This window comes from Balaenoptera musculus, chromosome 5 (genome assembly GCF_009873245.2).
Source record: "Balaenoptera musculus isolate JJ_BM4_2016_0621 chromosome 5, mBalMus1.pri.v3, whole genome shotgun sequence".
NCBI classification, from domain to species: domain Eukaryota; kingdom Metazoa; phylum Chordata; class Mammalia; order Artiodactyla; family Balaenopteridae; genus Balaenoptera; species Balaenoptera musculus.
The window spans coordinates 106,810,401-106,830,515 of NC_045789.1; the positions used below are offsets into that span (position 1 = coordinate 106,810,401).

At 35.2% G+C, this 20,115-nt stretch overlaps 1 protein-coding gene across 4 annotated transcripts in view; it reads left to right on the forward strand.

Moving 5' to 3' along the window:
* Positions 1–20,115, forward strand: part of GSTCD (glutathione S-transferase C-terminal domain containing) — a 130,702-nt gene that overhangs the window by 85,361 nt on the left and 25,226 nt on the right. For 2 of the 4 annotated variants that reach the window (XM_036853362.1, XM_036853363.1), the window contains 3 exons: positions 16,246–16,361; positions 16,522–16,566; positions 18,562–18,690. In XM_036853362.1, coding sequence (XP_036709257.1) covers positions 16,246–16,361; positions 16,522–16,566; positions 18,562–18,690 — 290 coding nt within the window. Of the gene's footprint in view, positions 1–16,245; positions 16,362–16,521; positions 16,567–18,561; positions 18,691–18,841; positions 18,945–20,115 lie in introns of those variants that run through there. The other 2 variants (XM_036853365.1, XM_036853364.1) reach the window with 2 other exon arrangements.

The following is a 20,115-nucleotide window of genomic DNA, read 5'->3' on the forward strand; positions in this document are numbered from 1 at the left end:
GTCTTTTGTGTCTCCATACAAATTTTAAGATTTTTTTGTTCTAGTTCTATAAAAAATGCCATTGGTAATTTGCTAGGGATTGCATTGAATCTGTAGATTGCTTTGGGTAGTATAGTCATTTTCACAATATTGATTCTTCCAATCCAAGAACATGGTATATCTCTCCATCTGTTGGTGTCATCTTTAATTTCTTTCATCAGTGTCTTATAGTTTTCTGAGTACAGGTCTTTTACCTCTTAGGTAGGTTTATTCCTAGGTATTTTATTCTTTTTGTTGCAATGGTGAATGGGATTGTTTCCTTAATCTCTCTTTCTGATCTTTTGCTGTTAGTGTATAGGAACGCAAGAGATCTCTTTGCATTAATTTTGTATCCTGCAACTTTACCAGATTCATTGATTAGCTCTAGTACTTTTCTGGTGGCATCTTTAAGATTCTCTATGTATAGTATCATGTCATCTGCAAACAGTGACAGTTTTACTTCTTCTTTTCCAATTTGTATTCCTTTTATTTCTTTTTCTTCTCTGGTTGCTGTGGCTAGGACTTCCAAAACTATGTGGAATAATAGTGGTGAGAGTGGACATCCTTGTCTTGTTCCTGATCTTAGAGGAAATGGTTTCAGTTTTTCACCATTGAGAATGATGTTTGCTGTGTGTTTGTCCTATATGGCCTTTATTATGTTAAGGGAGGTTCCCTCTATGCCCACTTTCTGGAGAGTTTTTATCATAAATGGGTGTTAAATTTTGTCAAAAGCTTTTTCTACATCTATTGAGGTGATCATATGGTTTCTATTCTTCAATTTGTTAATATGGTTTATCACATTGATTGATTTGCATATATTGAAGAATCCTTGCATCTCTGGGATAAATCCCACTTGATCATGGTGTATGATCCTTTTAATGTGTTGTTGGATTCTGTTTGCTAGTATTTTGCTGAGGATTTTGGCATCTATATTCATCAGTGATATTGGTCTGTAATTTTCTTTTTTTGTAGTATCTTTGTCTGGCTTTGGTATCAGGGTGATGGTGGCCTCATAGAATGAGTTTGGGAGTGTTCCTTCCTCTGCAGTTTTTTGGAAGAGTTTGAGAAGGATGGAGCTCTTCTCTAAATGTTTGATAGTATTCACCTGTGAAGCCATCTGGTCCTGGACTTTTGTTTGTTGGAAGATTTTTAATCACAGTTTCAATTTCATTACTTATGATTGGTCTATTCATGTTTTCTGTTTCTTCCTGGTTCAGTCTTAGAAGGTTATACCTTTCTAAGAATTTATCCACTTTTTCCAGGTTGTCCATTTTATTGGCATAGAGTTGCTTGTAGTAGTCTCTTAGGATGCTTTGTATTTCTGCAGTGTCCGTTGTAATTTCTCCTTTTTCATTTCTAATTTTATTGATTTAAATTCTCCCACTTTTTCTTGATGAGTCTGGCTAAAGGTTTATCAATTTTGTTTATCTTCTCAAAGAACCAGCTTTTAGTTTTATTGATATTTGCTATTGTTTTCTTTGTTTCTATTTCACTTATTTCTGCTCTGATCTTTATGATTTCTTTCCTTCTGCTAACTTTGGGTTTTGTTTGTTCTTCTTTCTCTAGTTCCTTTAGGTGTAAGTTTAGTTTGTTTATTTGAGATTTTTCTTGTTTCTTGAGGTAGGATTGTATTGTTATAAACTTCCCTCTTAGAACTGCTTTTGCTGCATCCCATAGGTTTTGGATCATCATGTTTTCATTGTCATTTGTCTCTAGGTATTTTTTGATTTCCTCCTTGATTTCTTCAGTGATCTCTTGGTTATTTAGTAACGTATTGTTTAGCCTCCAGGTGTTTGTGTTTTTTATGGTTTTTTTCCCTGTAATTGATTTCTAATCTCATAGCGTTGTGGTCAGAAAAGATGCTTGATATGATTTCAGTTTTCTTAAATTTACTGAGGCTTGATTTGTGACCCAAGATGTGGTCTATCCTGGAGAATATTCTGTGTACACTTGAGAAGAAAGTGTAATCTGCTGTTTTTGGATGGAATGTCCTCTAAATATCAATTAAATCTATCTGGTCTATTGTGTCATTTAAAGCTTCTGCTTCCTTATTAATTTTCTGTATGGATGATCTGTCCATTGGTGTAAGTGAGGTGTTAAAGTCCCCCACTATTATTGTGTTGCTGTCGATTTCCTCTTTTATAGCTGTTAGCAGTTGCCTTATGTATTGAGGTGCTCCTATGTTGGGTGCACATATATTTATAATTGTTATATCTTCTTCTTGGATTGATCCCTTGATGATTATGTAGTGTCCTTCATTGTCTCTTGTAACATTCTTTATTTTAAAGTCTATTTTATCTGATATGAGTTTAGCTACTCCAGCTTTCTTTTGATTTTTATTTGCATGGAATATCTTTTTCTATCCCCAATTTTTGTCTTTTATGACATTGCCTCTTTTTTTTTTTTTACGAATTTCAGCCAGGTGTTTTACAGAATATTCTCAATTTGGGTTTATATGTTTCCTTTATTAAATGGTGGCTAAACTGTTGGCAGGTCTGCAATAAAGTGACTCCTAAACATTTTTGGCAAGCATGCTACAGAGTGGATGTTGTATCCCTCTGAGTGCACCATAGCAGGGAGAACATGGTATCAGTTTGACACATTATTCATGACAAGTTTATCACTAGGTTAAGGTGGTGTCTCTCACATTTCTCCATTGCAGAGATACTCGTTTTCCTTTGTAATAATAGGTAATCTCTGGGAAGCTACTTTGAGACTGTCTTATTCCCCAGTAGTCTTTCACCAATGGTTTTAGCATCCACTGATGATTCTTACTCAAATCAATTATTACTATAGTTATTGTAACATGGTGATTTTCTATTTCTTTTAGGCCTTGTACATTTATTAGTTGTCCTTCTCTCGTGAACTCATGTAAATCAGGCTTCTGCCTTACCACTCCTACAAAACTGCTGTTCTCAAGGTCACCAATGACTTCCATTTAGTACATCCAATGGACAAGTCTCAGTCCTTATTTTCCTTGGTTTATCAACTGCGTTTGACAAAATTAATAATTCCCTTCTCCTTGATATACTTTCTTCAGTTGACCTCTGAGAAACCATAGAATGACTCCTTATCAGTCTCCTTTACTGGTTCTTCTTCAGACTCTAAACGCTAAACATGGAAAAACGTCAGGATTTAGACTTCATACCTCTACCTCTACTGCAATTCAACATGTGACACTTTGGTTCTTCTAGTTGCTCGGGCCCAAAATTCTGGAGTCATGCTTGCCTCCTCTTTCTTTTACCCTCTGCATCTAATTCATCAGCAAATTCTGTCTGCTCTGTTTTTAAAATATACACCAAACCTAGTCACTGCTCACCACTTCCATTGCCCTATCCTTAGTCTGAGCAACTATCGTGTCTGACCTTGACTACTACAGTAGTGTCCTAATCAGACTCCCTGCTTCTACCCTTGCTTGCCTATAGAAATTTTTTCTAAAAAGTCAAATAATGCCACAAAATCCACCTAACTCAAAATAAGATCCAAAGTTCTTACATAGATTATAGAGCCGTGCATACTCTCGCCCCTGGCTATTTCTTTGATCTTTTCTTCTGCCAGTCTCCTATTTACTAACTCTATTTGTTATCCCCTTTGCCTGGAAAACTCTTCCCCCAGACAATCCATATGCCTGACTCAACCACTTCATGTAGATCTCAAATGTCATCTTATCAGAGAGTCCCTTTCAGATCATCCTATCTAAAATAAGTCTCCTCTCCCTCACTCTTTGCCCCCTTTCTCTATTTTTCTTCCTAGCCCCTGATGTGGTATATGTTTGTTTTGTGTGTATCATCTGTCTACCTTCACTGGAATATGTGTTCTGTGGCAGCAGGGACTGCTATATCCCCAACCCTGAGAGCAGTGCTTAGCACCTAATAAATATTTATTAATTGGCTCTTGAAATTCCTCTTACTTCTCTGTTAATGATAGAAAGAAAATGTTTTTTTCCCACTTTTAGTGAAAGTTTTAGTTTTATAACTGCTCTCCTTTTCCTCTTGAAATGTTGTTTACAGTGTTTCAAAGTATACTTTAGCAAAAATATTATTTTTTTGTGTGGGTTGTATAAATTAATGGGTTATTTATAGTTTTGCTGCTTCTTATTCCTAATCCCAATATGTTTTTCCTCAGTGTTTGGATATGATTCCTTAAAAGGCAACTAAAATTCTCATATGTTAACCTAGTGTTGTTTCTTTTACTATAAATGAAAGTACAAAGTCTTTTGCTGAATCATCCACATATGGATTTTAAAGCCCATCAGTACAAGTGTTTATTTTAATGTCCTATTCTCCAGGAAGTCTACCTGTTTTCTACTAGCTTATGAAGAGAGGAGTTCTTGCTTCTTTTATTAACTTGAAAGTAAAAACTAATTACATGTTTGTAAGATTTGAGTAAACTAGTAGAAATTAATGGAACTTTTTGACTAACTACCATCTCCAGGTGTTTTTTGTTCTATATGTTTGGTGTCTCAGTGTATCATATATGTGGGATCTAAATAATGGGAGGAAATGTATGTGACTTCAAATCTGACTTTAACAGGCTTGAAAGTGACCAAGATTTGTTTCCCTGTTTTAAAGAGTTAGGAAATTTCCTCACCTGTTTTGTGGGTATAGAGATATGTAAGTGTTATTCATAAATGCCCTTATGCTACCATGTAAGTATCACAAACATCAGATGATAGATTTTAGGGCTATTCATTAGCGAGGATATTTAGATGTTAATATTATATATTTCATTGGGTATCTAGAAATGTTAAGTTTGAAGCATTTTCCTCAAGAATTCTCATAAGCAATTAGCTGTTTCTGTATATAACTAAACAGAGCATCTATTTTAACTGTGATGAACACTACTTATGACTCTGTTCTCAGAATATTTCAAAAGTTTACATTAATATGTCATGTCATTTTCTTTTCTAAGTTAATATTCAAGAAGAAATATTTTGATAGCTAATGTCTTTGAGCTTCTAAACACAGCTTTCATAACTCACTTTCAAGAAAAATGTTGGTGCCTTTTGTTGCTTTTTGTTTCTGGCTCATTGACTTGAGCCTAACTAGCATGTGACTGGGTTTTGTATATTAAGAAATTTATGGAGGTCCCTGAGAAATACTCTTGTCCTGAGGTAGAAGGGTGTGTAGTCTGAAGAATCTGGTCTGTGTCTCTGTTGTCTCACTGCATTCATTGGAAGTGAATTTGAAGGATGAGTAGGCATTTTTAAGCAAGGAGGTAGGGTAAAGCAATGTTTTCTAAAGTGGGTTCCTAAAATAGTCCCTAAGGAGAATTAGATAGTCAAAGCAGTCAGTTGTCAGATAATTTTGGGAAGCACTGTATTTCTACCATGAGACTCTTTAGAGTCTTTACTCTGCTAATGGGCATTGTGATTCTCTAAAAAATTAGATAATATATGAATTTGCTAAGGCTACCTGATGGAAGCCACTTTGTTTCTCTCCCAATATCTCTTAATATCCTAAGGGGCTAGTGTTCCAAAAACAGTTTGTAATTTCTGGGACAGTGGTATGCATGACAAAGCAAATAATATGTTTAAAACCTCAGAAAAGTGACAGAGCCTGGTGCATTTGGAGAATACCTGGTGGTTATATCTGACCAAAGAGTGGTGAAAGGGCAGGAATGAAGAGGCGGCAGGAAGTAAGCTGGGTCAGACAATGACGTCTCAGTGTTTAAAATCTGGTCTGTCAGCCGTGGGCCGTTGAAGACTTGCAGGAAGGGGAGTAGCATGAACACATTTGCATTTTTTGAAAAATGGGTACGAAAAGGTGAGAATGTAGGACAGAGTGTTTAATTAGAAGACAGTTGCAGTAGTAAAAGTGAGAAATAAAAAGACTGTGAACTGAGGATATGGTTTGGGCGGAGGATGATGAATAGATGGTGGTACCATTAACAAATAGAGAGGATTCCAGAAAAGAAACAGTTTTCATAATGGAAGGTAAATGAGTTTGGGTTTTGGACATGTTTGGTTTGAGGTCCCTGACTGGCATAAACAGAGATATTAAAGATGCAATTGGAAAACCTGATCTAGATCCGATGTAGAGTTCCAGAGAGCAGTGTTAGCTGAATTATAGATTTGGGTGTCTTTGCTATAGATAAGGTATTTCAAACCACTAGAGGAGGGAGAGAAAAAAAACTTCTTTCTAATAAGAAAGGTCTACCCATCCTGTTACTTCAAATTTACTTCCAGGTTCTTCTGTTCTGGGTTTCTGAAAATTATTTTTAATGATCGTGTGAATCTGGGAAACATTCCTTTACCAAGTAAATGCCAAGAATGCTGTGATTATTTTGGCTATTTGGTTGGTTGGTTGGTTGGTTTTGTTATGTACATTTGTGCATACTCACACACTAGAGTTTTTAATTTGCTATTGGCCATTACTTTTACACTTAAAAGTCTAAGCAATGAAGATATAGGAATATTCATATTTATTGAACTTTGGTTGTGACCAAAAGGAGCACTTGCCCTGAATATACAGTAACCACCCAGATAAGTCCTGAATTACTCTTTTTTACTATGTCAAAGCCATTTATGCACATATAATTCAACTCCAGCATTCTCATTGCATGACAGTTCCCTGAAAAGTTGACTTTAGCATGCCTTTCATGCTGATTTTGGGATTAGAATTAAGTATATTACCAAAATACAAAAGAATAATATTTGATAATGATGAAAATTTCTCTGCTGTCGAAATACAGATGAAACATATATCTATACCACACAGAGGAAACAGCATAGTGTATACTAAAATAGAAAATAAGTTCTATTTGTTTTTTCTAAAAAAGACAGTAAACTTTAACAGACAAATATTTAACAGACAAATTGATAGTCCCGTATATACTTGTGTCCTATTCAAAAAAATTTTACTAATACAGATTTGTGATTCCTGGGGTGGTGGATAGGAGCACAGGCGCTGGAATGAGACTGGCAAGATTCAAACCCTGGCTTTAGCATGGAGTAACTGCGTGACCAAGGCAAGTTACCTTTTTTTTTTTTTTTTTTTCAAATTTACTCATCTGACAATGAAGTAACAGTACCAACCTCATGACAATAAATGAAACATGCTTAGCACATAATAATCCTTCAGTTGTGCTAATACCAGCAAATAAGAATATCCAATCAGTGACTTTATTTATATATTAGTGATAAGGATAAATATATATATATATAAAATTATAATTATCTTCCTCAAGCATTCTTTAGCTCCTCTCCACCTGATGACTACATCAGCAGTTCTCTTTATATGGAGTGTCTTTCCTCCTGTTTCCCACGACTGGATTCTTGTCATTCAGATCTCAGTTTTGTTGCTTGCTCAGTAAGGCTTTTCCTGACCACCTAATGTAAAATATTCACCAAGTCAATTTCAACCATATCATTCTATTTTAATTTTCTGCATATCATTTATCACTTGATTTAATTGTTTGATGTCAAACTCCCTTCTCTGAAATAAAAGAATCTCCCTTGTTCACCATGGTGTCCTAGCTCCTTGATCAAGGCTAGACATATAATGAGTTCTTAAAAAATTTTGCTAAATTAATAAACTACTCTGTAGAGGTTATAATGAAAGAACCAGAGAATGGGAGGAAGATACAAAATTCCAGTTTAGGAAAAAAAAGATCAGTACCTGCCTTACCCTGCTCTACCCAGGCCCTGAATCAGTGTGTCCGTGTATCAGTAAACTCCAACCTCCCAAATGGTGCAGTTTCAGTGCAGCCTTCTTCTTTTAGATCTGTCACCTCTTATGATTTAGTATAAGCCCTGCCACCCACATGTGCAACACCTATTTGGATCACGGTCCCCATCCCTACCCACGCCTGTACCTGGGTTAGTTACCATAATCCTTTTCTTTGCACCATCCCTTGCTGCTGAGATCCCAGCAGTCTTTACAGTTAGGCTCATGAGGGTTAGGACCATTTGAAAGAGAAAAGGAATAGTAGGGCTGGAATTCAAGACTGCCTTTCAGGTTTATAGAGGAGTCCCTCTGTAACTTGCAATGAATACCACTGCCTTGAGCTCTTAACTCTTAGGTATAATAACTATTTTCTATTTTGGTTATTGTCATAGTATCCAGCACCATTCCATGTACAGGTAGATGACTTAATAAATACTATTCAGTGATGATACTCCTTACAAGCCCAATTTAGGATGTTGTTCAGATGATCTATAGCTGCATAAATGCACCACAAAACTTAGTGCATTTAAATAACAATTATCTATCTTATTCACAAATCTTCAACTTAGGTAGGACTTGGTGGGAAAGCTTGTTTGTTCATACAGCATCAGCTGGGGAGGCCTGGCTTCCTAAAGCATGGTGCTGTGTTCCAAGAGCAAGTGTCTCAAAAGATAGGACATGGAAGCCACCAGAAATGGGCACAGTCTTTCTTCTATATTACACTGGTCAAGTGGTCATAGAGCTCAAGTCAAGGGAACAGACACAGATGCCACCCCTTGATGGGAATACTGTATATTAATATAGTATTAATATTATCAAAGAATGTGGAGCCATGTCACCTTAGATATATTCATTTTCATTTTTTTAATCAGAATAAAATATATGAATAAATCAAACAAGAAAACCTATGGGTCATATCATAGTAGAAATTAGAATACTATGTATATAAGAGAAGCTATTTTTAGAAAATCAGTAGACTCCAGGAAAGTTAACACTCACCATTGCAGGCTACTATCATTTAACCGAAAAACAGTGAAACACATCAAATTAGAACTCAAATTGAGGATTACTTGAATGATCTCAAAAGTTAATGGAACTATTAAAATACCTTACTGTTGTTAACTTAAGCCTCCAAAAAAAGAGGGAGAAGAAATAAATACCTGTTTTCTAGAGTTAACTTTTTTTGTTCTAAAGCATTTCAATTTGGTCTTGTGGGCAAGTTGGAAGATATTGTGAAATTTTTTTTAACTAAATTCCAGGGCAAAGAAACAATTACTTTGTGTGGTATAAATAGCATTTGAATGAAATGAAAATATATGTGTTCAATTAACTCTGGTGTCTGGTATTCTGAAGTCAAAATGTTTTATTCATCTTAGAGGAAAAAAAATAGCAGGAATAAGAAGTTTTAAAATGTCCACTATTCAATGTATCTAAGCTCTTTTATAAACAAAACAGAAGTTTTGATTTGGCAAATAATGTGGCTATACTTTCTTCAACTATTGTTCCTCAACTGTGCATCTTGCCTAAGTACTTGTAGTTATTGTTTTTTTAAAAGATGCCCTGGAATTAGATATGGAAGGGTGAAGGTGCATGCTATATTTGTCAGCACCTGCATTACTAAAATGCGAATGATCATCCCAATCTATTTTCAGTTTTTCCTCCTGGATAATCCAATTTTGCAACAAATTGATTGCTCAACCTCCCCAGATCACTTTTCTATAAAATTTAAAAGGTTGCTACAGTTCCAAGGTGAGGAAATGGTCTTTTTCTGGAAAGGGTGACACTCAGAGTTCAATTCATTAAACAGAGTGACTTATGAGACCTGCAGATAATGCCTTAGTGATATATTCCAAAATATTGAAGTTCAGAACTTAAATTGATCCCTTTTACTGGTAAGCCTGCTTTTGGAAATTTTATTTAGAGGAAAACTGAAATAAAATGCATTTTATGACTGATTCTGAAGAATTCACTTTTTTTCCCTAAGATATAATTGTTAGGGATATCCCTCATTTCCCTGCTAGAAAGCACCTCATTTCCTTGAACAGGTAAAAGAAAAAAAGGACCAGCCCTGAAATTCTGAAATCACAAAGTCATCTGCTTAAGAAATGGCCGACCATATTGCAGAGAAGACTGAACCTAAAGTTAGAAATCCTTGGTTACAGTCCCATGTTCACTGCCTACCAGCTGTGCGTCTTTAAACAAATGCTAAGTTTGAGCAACCTCTTCAGTGCTGTGTCCTCATTTGTAAAACAAGGACCAGGTTATCCACCTAGCAACCTGACAATATTGAGGTTAGATGATGTGTCAAATGTGCAAGTGCTTAAAAACTGCAAAGCATCATATAAACAATTATCAATCATTTTAGAAGCTTTAATGAAAGAAGTATGGATTTTTGTAAGTTAGGGCTGTTAAAATGTCATTAAAAATACTGTACAATGTGGTTAATAAAATACATCTTCTAAGGTCATATATAATGTTTTTGTACTATTTTAAATTAGGTATAAGTTCATTAAGGACAGAAATCAAGCGATAGACATCTTTGTGACCCTAACATTGTCTAGAACAGTTCTGTGTAGGTCAAGTTAGTTGGTTGATTTGTTGGTTGAATGATTGATTGAGAAAGAGATTTTATGAGGTCAGTGTTCCTCAATTTAGAGAGGAATAAATTGGCTTCTTTTGAATTTTGAATTTCTAATTGATAATCATTGACAACTCATAATATCTGTAACAAAACTATCAGAGTGAAAATGCCATCACACTGTTACAGTATTACTGATTTCATAGACTGCACTGTGGGATGTGTGAATGGGCTGGGGATGGGGGAGAGAGGGAAAAGGTATCCACTGTTGCAAGAGTATTGTCACTCTGGGGTCAGTATGGCTAAGAGGATTAGTGATGCAACCTGCAACTGGCTTTAAAAAATGTAAATTCCACCTATTCTAAATTTTCAGTATTTCCAAGAAGTCACTTCCAAAATTTAAAACAAGGTTGCCCTAACCTAAAATGTAAACTTTATGTTGCTGCTTAGTTTCATGCTTCTCAGGAGTTTCTACAGGAATTTTATTTACGCTGTTCTAGTTTTTGGTATAGCTTTAAAGGCAACTTTCTTATTCCCTCATTAAAGTTTTTGGAAACTTTTCCATCCCCAGTTTTAATATTGTTTCATAGTTGACTTCCTTTTCTATTTCAATACAGTATATTTTCAAATACAGTTGAATTTGCTTTCATACTTAATATGTGCAAAAGTTAACTTACTGCCTTGAAATGCTAAGTCATAATTATAGAGAAAATTCATTCATTAAACTTTTATTAAGCTCCTGTTATGTGCCTGTCAGTCTCCTAATACTCTATCCATTTAATTGGGCCCAAGTTTATGTAGTTCCAGGAAAAATCATCTGTATCTATTTCATGCAGACAGAAGCAATTTCAGCTAACGGTCCTTTTTGGGTAGTTGGTATAATGAATAATGCCTAGGTAAATCATTTTGTAATAAGAAAACTTCTTCAGTAGTTAATAATAACAGGAAATATAATAAATAGTTTGAAAAAGTAACTTTTTTCTCTTTTGTCTTTAAAAAAAAAAACTTATTACAAAAGGAATACATGTCAATGTAGCCAGGAGTGAGGAATAGGTTTCAAGCAAAGAGAACAAATTTATAAAGCAACTTGACTCACCAGCCATGATAAATTCAAGGAACTATATCCATTGTTCAGAGAGGCTGGAACATAGGGGATATATTATGAAAGTAGCAGAAGGTAAGGTCGGCAAATTAACAGGGCCCAGATCATTAAAGGCCTTTGCCAAGAAGTCAGGACTTTTTTCATAAGGCAGAGGGGAGCCTTTAAAAGTATTTTAAGCAAGGACAGGTATTTTCGTAGGCAGTTTTGGAAGGGACTTTAGTAATATACTCAAGAAAATCACACTTAGTGATGAGCTATGGCACCGAGACAGAACCTGGTGAGCACAGCATTTCAGGGACTGCCACGGGGAGAGGAGCCTGGGAAGGAGAGTGGGAAGGACAATCCAATAAGGAGTCCAAAGGCTGTCTCATCTAGAACAGCAGAGCTCAAATGATTCAGTGAGCTCAATTCATTCAATTCCATTTTCTTAATTAAATCATTTAATGACATTAGCATCAGTTGAGGTTGAATGCTCCACATAATTTTATGAATAATTCTATCTAATTTGGGGATATACTCTATCCAGAATAAAAATGATGCAGGCTAGCAATATAAAAGAACATCTTTAGTATGGAATAATGTAAAAATAACAGAGCTGTCTATTCAAAGAGAACTTGTCTCTAAGGAGCTCTAAGCATACATATAAAGTATTAAAGCAAGGCCATGTTTTCTGTACAGCACAGAGAGGCAAAATAACAAGCAATGCCCTTTCCCATCTGTCCCTGCCAAATTTTCAGTTCTGTCTTATGCTCTACCACTTTCCCATTGATCCTCATTTTCAAGCACAAGTGAGCTAATTGCATTTTCCCCCTAAGTATGCCATATCATATCATGCTTTCCCTGCCATTCTACCTGGCAAGTTTCTGTTCCTCCTTAAAGACTCAGCTGAAATGCCCCACATCTCTGCAAAATCCTCTGTGATGTCTCAGTTAGTTCTTTATCTGCAGTGCACATACCTTTGCACATAATGCACAACATACCGTCTTCTTAGGTACCTTCTTAGCTCCTGAAGGACAGGGACTATGTCTTATTCACTTTGAGTTGTGTCCTCAGTACCTGGACAAGTGCTGGGCATATGGTAGGAGCTTAGTGACGGTTCCAACCATGAAAACCACAGCTACCCGGAAGGTGGAGCTTGGCCTTCACTGTCCATTGCCCTATGAAACATGATAAGTGACCGTTCATCAGCTTGTCTTAATGTTGTTAATCAGGCCTCTTAAAAACATTAAAATTTGTGGTTGTCACCTTGCTTCTCACCTGCCAAAGGTTCTATCGGTGCCACCTTGTGTATTCAATTGTCTCACACCTTCTCTGCAACCTCTGTACTGCACCCATCACTGTTGAAGAAATTTACTCTTGCTCTTGGTTTTATAGCTTTTCAAACAAAAACATATTTTTAAAATCTCTGAACCATTAGTTTTAGCCCTTTTCTTTGTCTCCATATTTAATTATATTTTTTAAAAATTCACAGAATGTGGGTGGTATACTACATCTCCAAGAAATACTTGGAAAGCAAAACAGCAAATAAAGTCTAATATGTATCCAAGCACCCAACCATTTTCCTTTTACCAGTAAATTATAATATTCAAGGTACTTTGTTGCTTCAGACTAAGAAAGAATAAATTAAGAGCTGCCTGATCTTAAGCACAATTTACTAGACTGAACAGGTGTCCTGGCTGCACATGTACACATTTTCCATCCATGGCTTTTTTTTTTTTTCTGCTTTATTTGATGCTTTGAACTGACCAAAAATGCGGGTGTCCTAGTATGACTCTTCCTTAGTTTAAAAATTGTCTCCTTTACCTTTCCTTGTACTTTCTTTTTGGGTAATGCAAACAACATTGAAGTTGTCTAATCAGGTTCCTCCTAACTTGAAGTAGACAAGGAGAAGACTCCACTATAGGAGGATTACGTTGCAGGACAAATAAGATCATTTGTATTAAAACATTTGATTCTTGAGTTTTGTTTTCCCATGATGACACCTAAAGAACCATCGTTTTTAGTCAAGTTAAAAATATAGGGACTTCCCTGGTGGCACAGTGGTTAAGAATCCACCTGCCAATGCAGGGGACACAGGTTCAATCCCTGGTCCAGGAAGATCTCACATGCTGCTGGGCAACTAAGCCTGTGCGCCACGACTGCTGAGCCTGCGCACTAGAGCCCACGAGCCACAACTACTGAGCCTGCGTACAACTACTGAAGTGCGCGCGCCTAGAGCCCGTGCTCCGCAACAAGAGAAGGCACGACAATGAGAAGCCCGCGGACCACAACGAAGAGTAGCCTCCACTCACCGCAACTAGAGAAAGTCCACGCACAGCAACAAAGACCCAACATAGCCAAAAATAAATAAATATGTAAATATTTTTATGCTTGTAAATAGTGTCAGGCACAAGAATGTTGGATATAAATAGAAAGTAGGATTTGGTTTTTAAATGAATACGGTGTCTCAAAATACCACTTTCTTGTTCAATGTGTTTAAGACTCTATTTACTTATAAAACTAGAATGGTGAGGAGGAATGCTTTATTAGAGGCAGTTTTTCCATAAAGCACTGAGGCATCATGCTAGTGTATTTTTAGCCCAACCTGTGAATATTATGGGCAGCTTAACAGTCTCTCTATTTAAACACAAACCTGAAAGGTACCCTCTTTGCCTTCAACCTTCATTTAAGCACAGATTCTTCATATGCAAAGAGGCAGGCTTAGCAAGAAAAACAGATCTTCATAAACATTTGCTTTTGAAACAGACCTAAGAAAGTTAGGTCATTCTAAATATGTAATAGAAGTACAGTACAGAACTTACTATTAGATATTCCATTAAATAAGTTTTATTTTCTTATCTCCTTGTTTTTTTTTTTAACATCTTTATTGGAGTATAATTGCTTTACAATGGTGTGTTAGTTTCTGCTTTATAACAAAGTGATAATTTCTTTTGACTTTGTTTTATGAAAATCCTTTGTCTAAGAACTGTTAAGAAATCCACAAACAGAGCAAAGACTAAAATGCTTGTGCTCATTTCTTGCCTCGTGGTGGCTCCATTTAATAGCAGCCTTTGTGACTCTCACTCTCCTAAGGGCGTCAAAAGTACTTTTCCTTTTTGCCTTCTGATCCCCCCCTTCTTCCTCCCCTTCTGTGTTCTTATTCTTCTTCCTCCAAATCAAAACTGCATTGCCATAATAAAAATAAATAATTAGGTGGATTTATGACTGAATGGATAGAGGGATGGATAGATAGATAGAAGTGTGATGAACCAAGTCTAGTAAGTTGTTAATGGTCGAATCTAGGTGGAGGGTATAGAGCCGTTCACTGAATCTTAATTCTTTCAACTTTGCCTTGTGTTTGAAAATTGTCATAATAAAACCTCTTAGGAGTGGCTGTCCACTGAAGGGGGGATCACAAGGGCTTTCACTAACTCTGTGTAAATATTTTGCCATTATATTATTAGAGAAAAGTGAAAATAATTTTTTTAAAGCTACATGAAACTGTCTTCACAAATGAAGTCACCAAACGATTGATTTAAATGCTTTTCATGTTTGAAATTCACATTAGGCCATGCTAAATAATTAAGAATACACACAATGATTCAGTTGTATGATGATGACCGCATTGTTACAATAGGAAATTGGTTAAATAAGTTGTGTATAGATAGTTAATAAAGTACTATGCAGCCATTAAAACTTGTAGTGTAGAAACAAATTCATGGGCACAGAAAGATTTATATTATAATGTTTCCTATGCCATCTAGAAAATTATGAACTTACGGGTATAGCTGGAAGTACATATATACAGAAATATTACCTATGAATTATGAGATTATGGACTTCTTCTCTCATATAGATCTTTTTAAATCCACATTTTCTATTTTTTCCGAAAAGTTTCCCAATGTTTTAATTTTAGTAACATAAGAAAGAAGGAAAACAGAAAAGAAAAAAGCCATGCAATTTTTCTGTGAAAATGGAGTGGGGAAACTTTGTATAGGTATATAATTTTTGATCAAGCCAAAAAGATTATCTGGGTTTTTTCTTTTATCTATATCACTGAGAGCTACTCTCTTACATTTTCTTAATCTTGCTCTTACAAACAGTACATTTGAAATATGTAAAAACAAATAATTTTATGCATTCTTCTGAAGATATTTTAGTGGACTTAACTAGTAGCTTTTGAAAGAAAAGTTAAGATGTTTTCATGCTGCTAGGCCCAAGGCATTTTGTACTTGGAAATGCCCTATCCTCAATCTCTAATTGCATTAAATTTCTGTGTCTGACACACTCATGAGGAAAGGAAGTTTCAAAGCAGAAATAAGAAAATCTAATTTATTTCTAAATACACTAACCATTGATATATTTTACACAATGTGACACCTGTGTTCCAAGTGTCCTAACTAGAAGAATTAAGAGTTCACGGATGTGCCAGTTAAATAATAAAAATGTTTGTATTATTATAGGTCTCTTTTCTCCAAGGCGATTTAAGCAATGTGCTGAAATTAGGTAATCTTTACACTATGTCTCTGAGAGGGATAGAGGGAAGAGATTATTACTGTTAATTTTTATTCATCCAGTAAACATTTATTGAACACTTTGTTTATGACTCTGAAGTTAATGTTTCACTTATTGTTTCCTCTCTTTCAAAGACATTTTTTCATAGATTTTCTGTTAATGACTATTGAAAGAAAAGTTGGGTAGGAATAAAAGTAAAAAGAAGCAAAATCGAGTTCACCTCTGGGTTCCAGTTCTCTAATCCTCTCATGGTGGATTACATGGAATGTGTAATCCACTTACATCTGTACCGCTCTTCCTGTAGGTTGCTAGTCTAGCCCATGAGTGCCATCTCAGTCCCCTACAACATATAACGTGTCATTGTCTTCATCTCTTGTCTTTCCCAGGTAAAATGTCCAGTGATCGAGCTTTGAGGAAGCAGCAACAGTTAAACAACCTTGTTTATGTGGTGACAAATCAGGCCAAACCTGGTGACAGAATTGTGGATTTCTGCAGCGGCGGGGTATTCTATCTCTCCTTTATTCTCTTTAGCCTTTCCAAGATGATGTGACTTTACTATACTACATTAAATGTCATGTTTTTATTTGGCAAGATTATTGTCTCAGAATAAACAAAAGCCTTAGAAACCAAAGTTAACTTGTTTCTTTTTTTTCCTTTTTCAGGGCCATGTTGGGATTGTCCTTGCTCACATGCTGCCATCATGCCAGGTAAAGTCAGAATAATAGACGAAAGGAAACTACACAATTCAGTTAGCTGAGTCTGGCTTTTCCCTCCCCTTTGAGTTTATAATCATTCACCCAGGTCAAATATGTGGCCCAGGCATTTTATATTTCTTTGAACTAAACTTCTAAGATTCAGAATCATAGGGAAGAAAAGTAAGTAGGACCACTACATTTTTTTATTTTTTATAAAAGGGCTGTAGTTTTAAATAATTTTTAAAAGAAATAATTATTCCACTCTTAAATAAAATAATTAATGATGAAGCCAGTTTAATTGTCAACATAGTTTTATACTGGAAATACTAGCTTCTGAAACTTGTTGAGCATATTCTTTGGTAGCTTGATTTTTATTCATTGTATCAGAATTGTAACAACAACATTTTTTAAAGAAAAAGATAAACCCCAAATCTACCAACTGATCCACCAAATGCATTTCTCCCCATGTTCTCTTTGTCATTGTTCATGAGGATGCTTATTGCTGCAAATTCTAAAAATGCAAGTACAATTTCAATCCCCTGCTTTCGCTCAATCTTATAAATGTTTTTTGCTATTGCAGATAATTTCAAATATCACCATTAAAATAGCACTTAAAATGTGACTGCATAATATGTTTTTAAGTAAATGTACCATAATTTATACGATTGTTGCCACCATTTGTTAGAAGTTTGTGCTGCTTTTAGTCTTCTGTAATATTAAATCATTTCCTCACAGTGACCATCTTTCAGCATAGAAGTCTAGGATCTGATGATTGAACTGGGGCAGATCCTTTGTTTGTGAGCTCTCCGGAAATTACAAAATAATTAAAGTGATTATTTTCAGAAGAAAAAATGTGGAAGAACTCATAGACTAGCCAGAATGATATGTAGCAGAATGATAGAGAGTAGAGAGTATTATTCTTTATCTTTCTTAGAAAATAAAGAGCAAAATAAATGAGGAATACTGGGAGAAACAGGCAGATGTTCCTTTCATCACTAAGGAAAACAACAATTTCATGGTTGGAGTAAGAGGAATAAAGCTCATAGAGCAGAATCCTGGAGATGTAGAGTCAGGCAGGGATATGGTGTCTTTTTTACCCTTCCCAACAGCTCTGGAAACTTAGAAATGTTGAAACTGGAAAAAGGAAGTCTTGACTAGAATAAAGGCTGGAAAACCTTTGACCCCAAGTATCCTCTGACAGGCTTTTTATACAAAGGGATCCAGGATTTTTCCATAAAGACAAGCATAAGGACAAAATAAGGACCAAACTAGGAATGATAGTGATGAAAGTGATTTAACTTGGCCCACTTTTTCTCCATCTGAACCAGTGATGGTCTCCCACCTTCCTTGGCCTGGATTACTGTTAGAAGTTCTGAACTTGTTGCCCTGCCTTCTGCCTCTCCCCCACCAATCCATACTATGCATTGCAGCAACCAGACCTCCTTTCATTGCACATGATCTGGCCCCTGTTACCTCTCCAGCCTGATTCCTACACCCCACACCGTGTCTCCCTACCTCCACTGTCACCATCACACACTGTACCCCAGCTATACCAGTTTTCTTAGTTCTTCAAATACACCGTATCTTTCTTATCTTGGGCCTTCATACGTTTCTCTCTCTGCTAGAAACACACCTTTATTCCCACAGCTGATTTCTATTCACTTTTCAGGCCTCAGTTAATATGTTACTCTTTCATATTAAATGACTGAAACCTCCCTTAGTCATCAAGTCTGCGTGCTCTGATAACACATTATATGTCTTTCATTAAACACTTATCACTCACTGTATTATAATTGCCTGTTTCACTTATATCACTATATCTAGGAGCTTCAAGAGTTCAAGGACCTTGTTCATTTTTGTACTATATTATCTGGCCTACTTCCTGGCATAGGATAAGGATCAATATAATATCTACATTATTAAAGCTAGTAAACACAGTAATAATACTTTACCCTAATGTCTGAATTATGTTACTGAATATACTATTGTTTCCTGGGTACAATCTAGGTTACATTAATAGAAAACAAGGAATTATCATTAATTCGTGCTAAGAAGAGAAGTGACAAACTAGGGTTAAGCAACATTTGGTTCATTCAAGCAAATATGGAGTATTTTACAGGGACATTTAATATTGGGGTAAGTAATCAAGCAACTTCAATTTCTTTAATTAAATAAGAAAAATAAAAAGGTGATAGTTTTATTTTCTTTGCTAAACAAGAAATTTATAACTTTTGTTTTCTACTGTCTATAAAGTCTAGCCTATTAATGAATATTACTTCATTCACAGCATTTCATCATTACATGGTAGAGATAATATTTGTTCCTCTACCAGACGAGAACTTTATTTTCTTCACTGCAGAATCTCCAGTGCCTAAAAAATTGTTTGACACATAGCAAGTACTTAAAAATAGTTACTAATTGAATGAATAAATGAATTCTAATGAAGATGACTTCGCTTGGTTTATTCTACATTTTTAGAAGATAACGAAAGAAGAGAAAAACAGAGAATATAATAGGAAAAAAATAGCTTGTTAACAGCCTGTAAATACTAGAGTTGCTTTTAGATAATACTTTCTTTAGCAAGGATTTGATATCTACATGTATTTTAAGTTTCCAATAGACAGAAAGTATATTGGTGATGTTTCTGAAACCTTCAGATCAAATTGTTACTGTTTGATGCTACTAAAAAGACCAAAGATAAAGTGATTCTCCCAGTTCCCTTAAACCCAGGGTTGTATGCTCTGGTGGAATTTGAGTTTCATTAAGATGTTAACATTGCTGCTGTTCTTGTATCTGTTTTAAATAATTTTTTCTTATTTTTATAGGACTAAGTGCTCAATATAGAAAACTACATAATAGTATAAGGAAGAATCACCAGTATTTCAGCTAGTGAGAGATAAATACTGTCAAAACCCTTTAGTCTTTATGTATTTATACACACAAACAAATGCATGTTTACACACGTGTTAACATTGTTGAGGTCATACTACATAGGTCCTGCTTTACCTGAAATTGTCATGAATACTTTCCCTACTCATTAATCGTATTTCTTTTTTGTTGTTATTATAATGTAATTGTTACTATTATGTATATCTTAGGCATCACTTAAGATTTTTGATACCTTTGCCTAATCACTTTCTAGGAAGGTTGTGCTAATTTGCATTCCCAACTGTATATGTTCATATAACATATACAATGGGCTTGTCTAGGTGGAGTTCTTGTCCAGTCTCAGAAGTTCAGACCTTTGTAGGACTTATGATTTTTGTCCAATGAAATTCATTTCTTAAATACCAACTACTGCAAATTTGTGGGGTTTATTGTTATTTTTATAGCCTAAAAAGTATATAGTTTGTTTCCTTTGTAGATATAATATAGATTGGTTATCTCAAGCCAAGCTTATAGAAAGAGAAGTAAACTTTTAAGAAAACTGTTAATAAGGATATTCAGGAAAATATAGACATCTCATACAGCAAATTCAAATTAAATATATATTTATATGCTGCTTAAATTTTACATAAATGATGAGGTGGAGGATAAAGCTTCTCCCACAAAACAAACCAT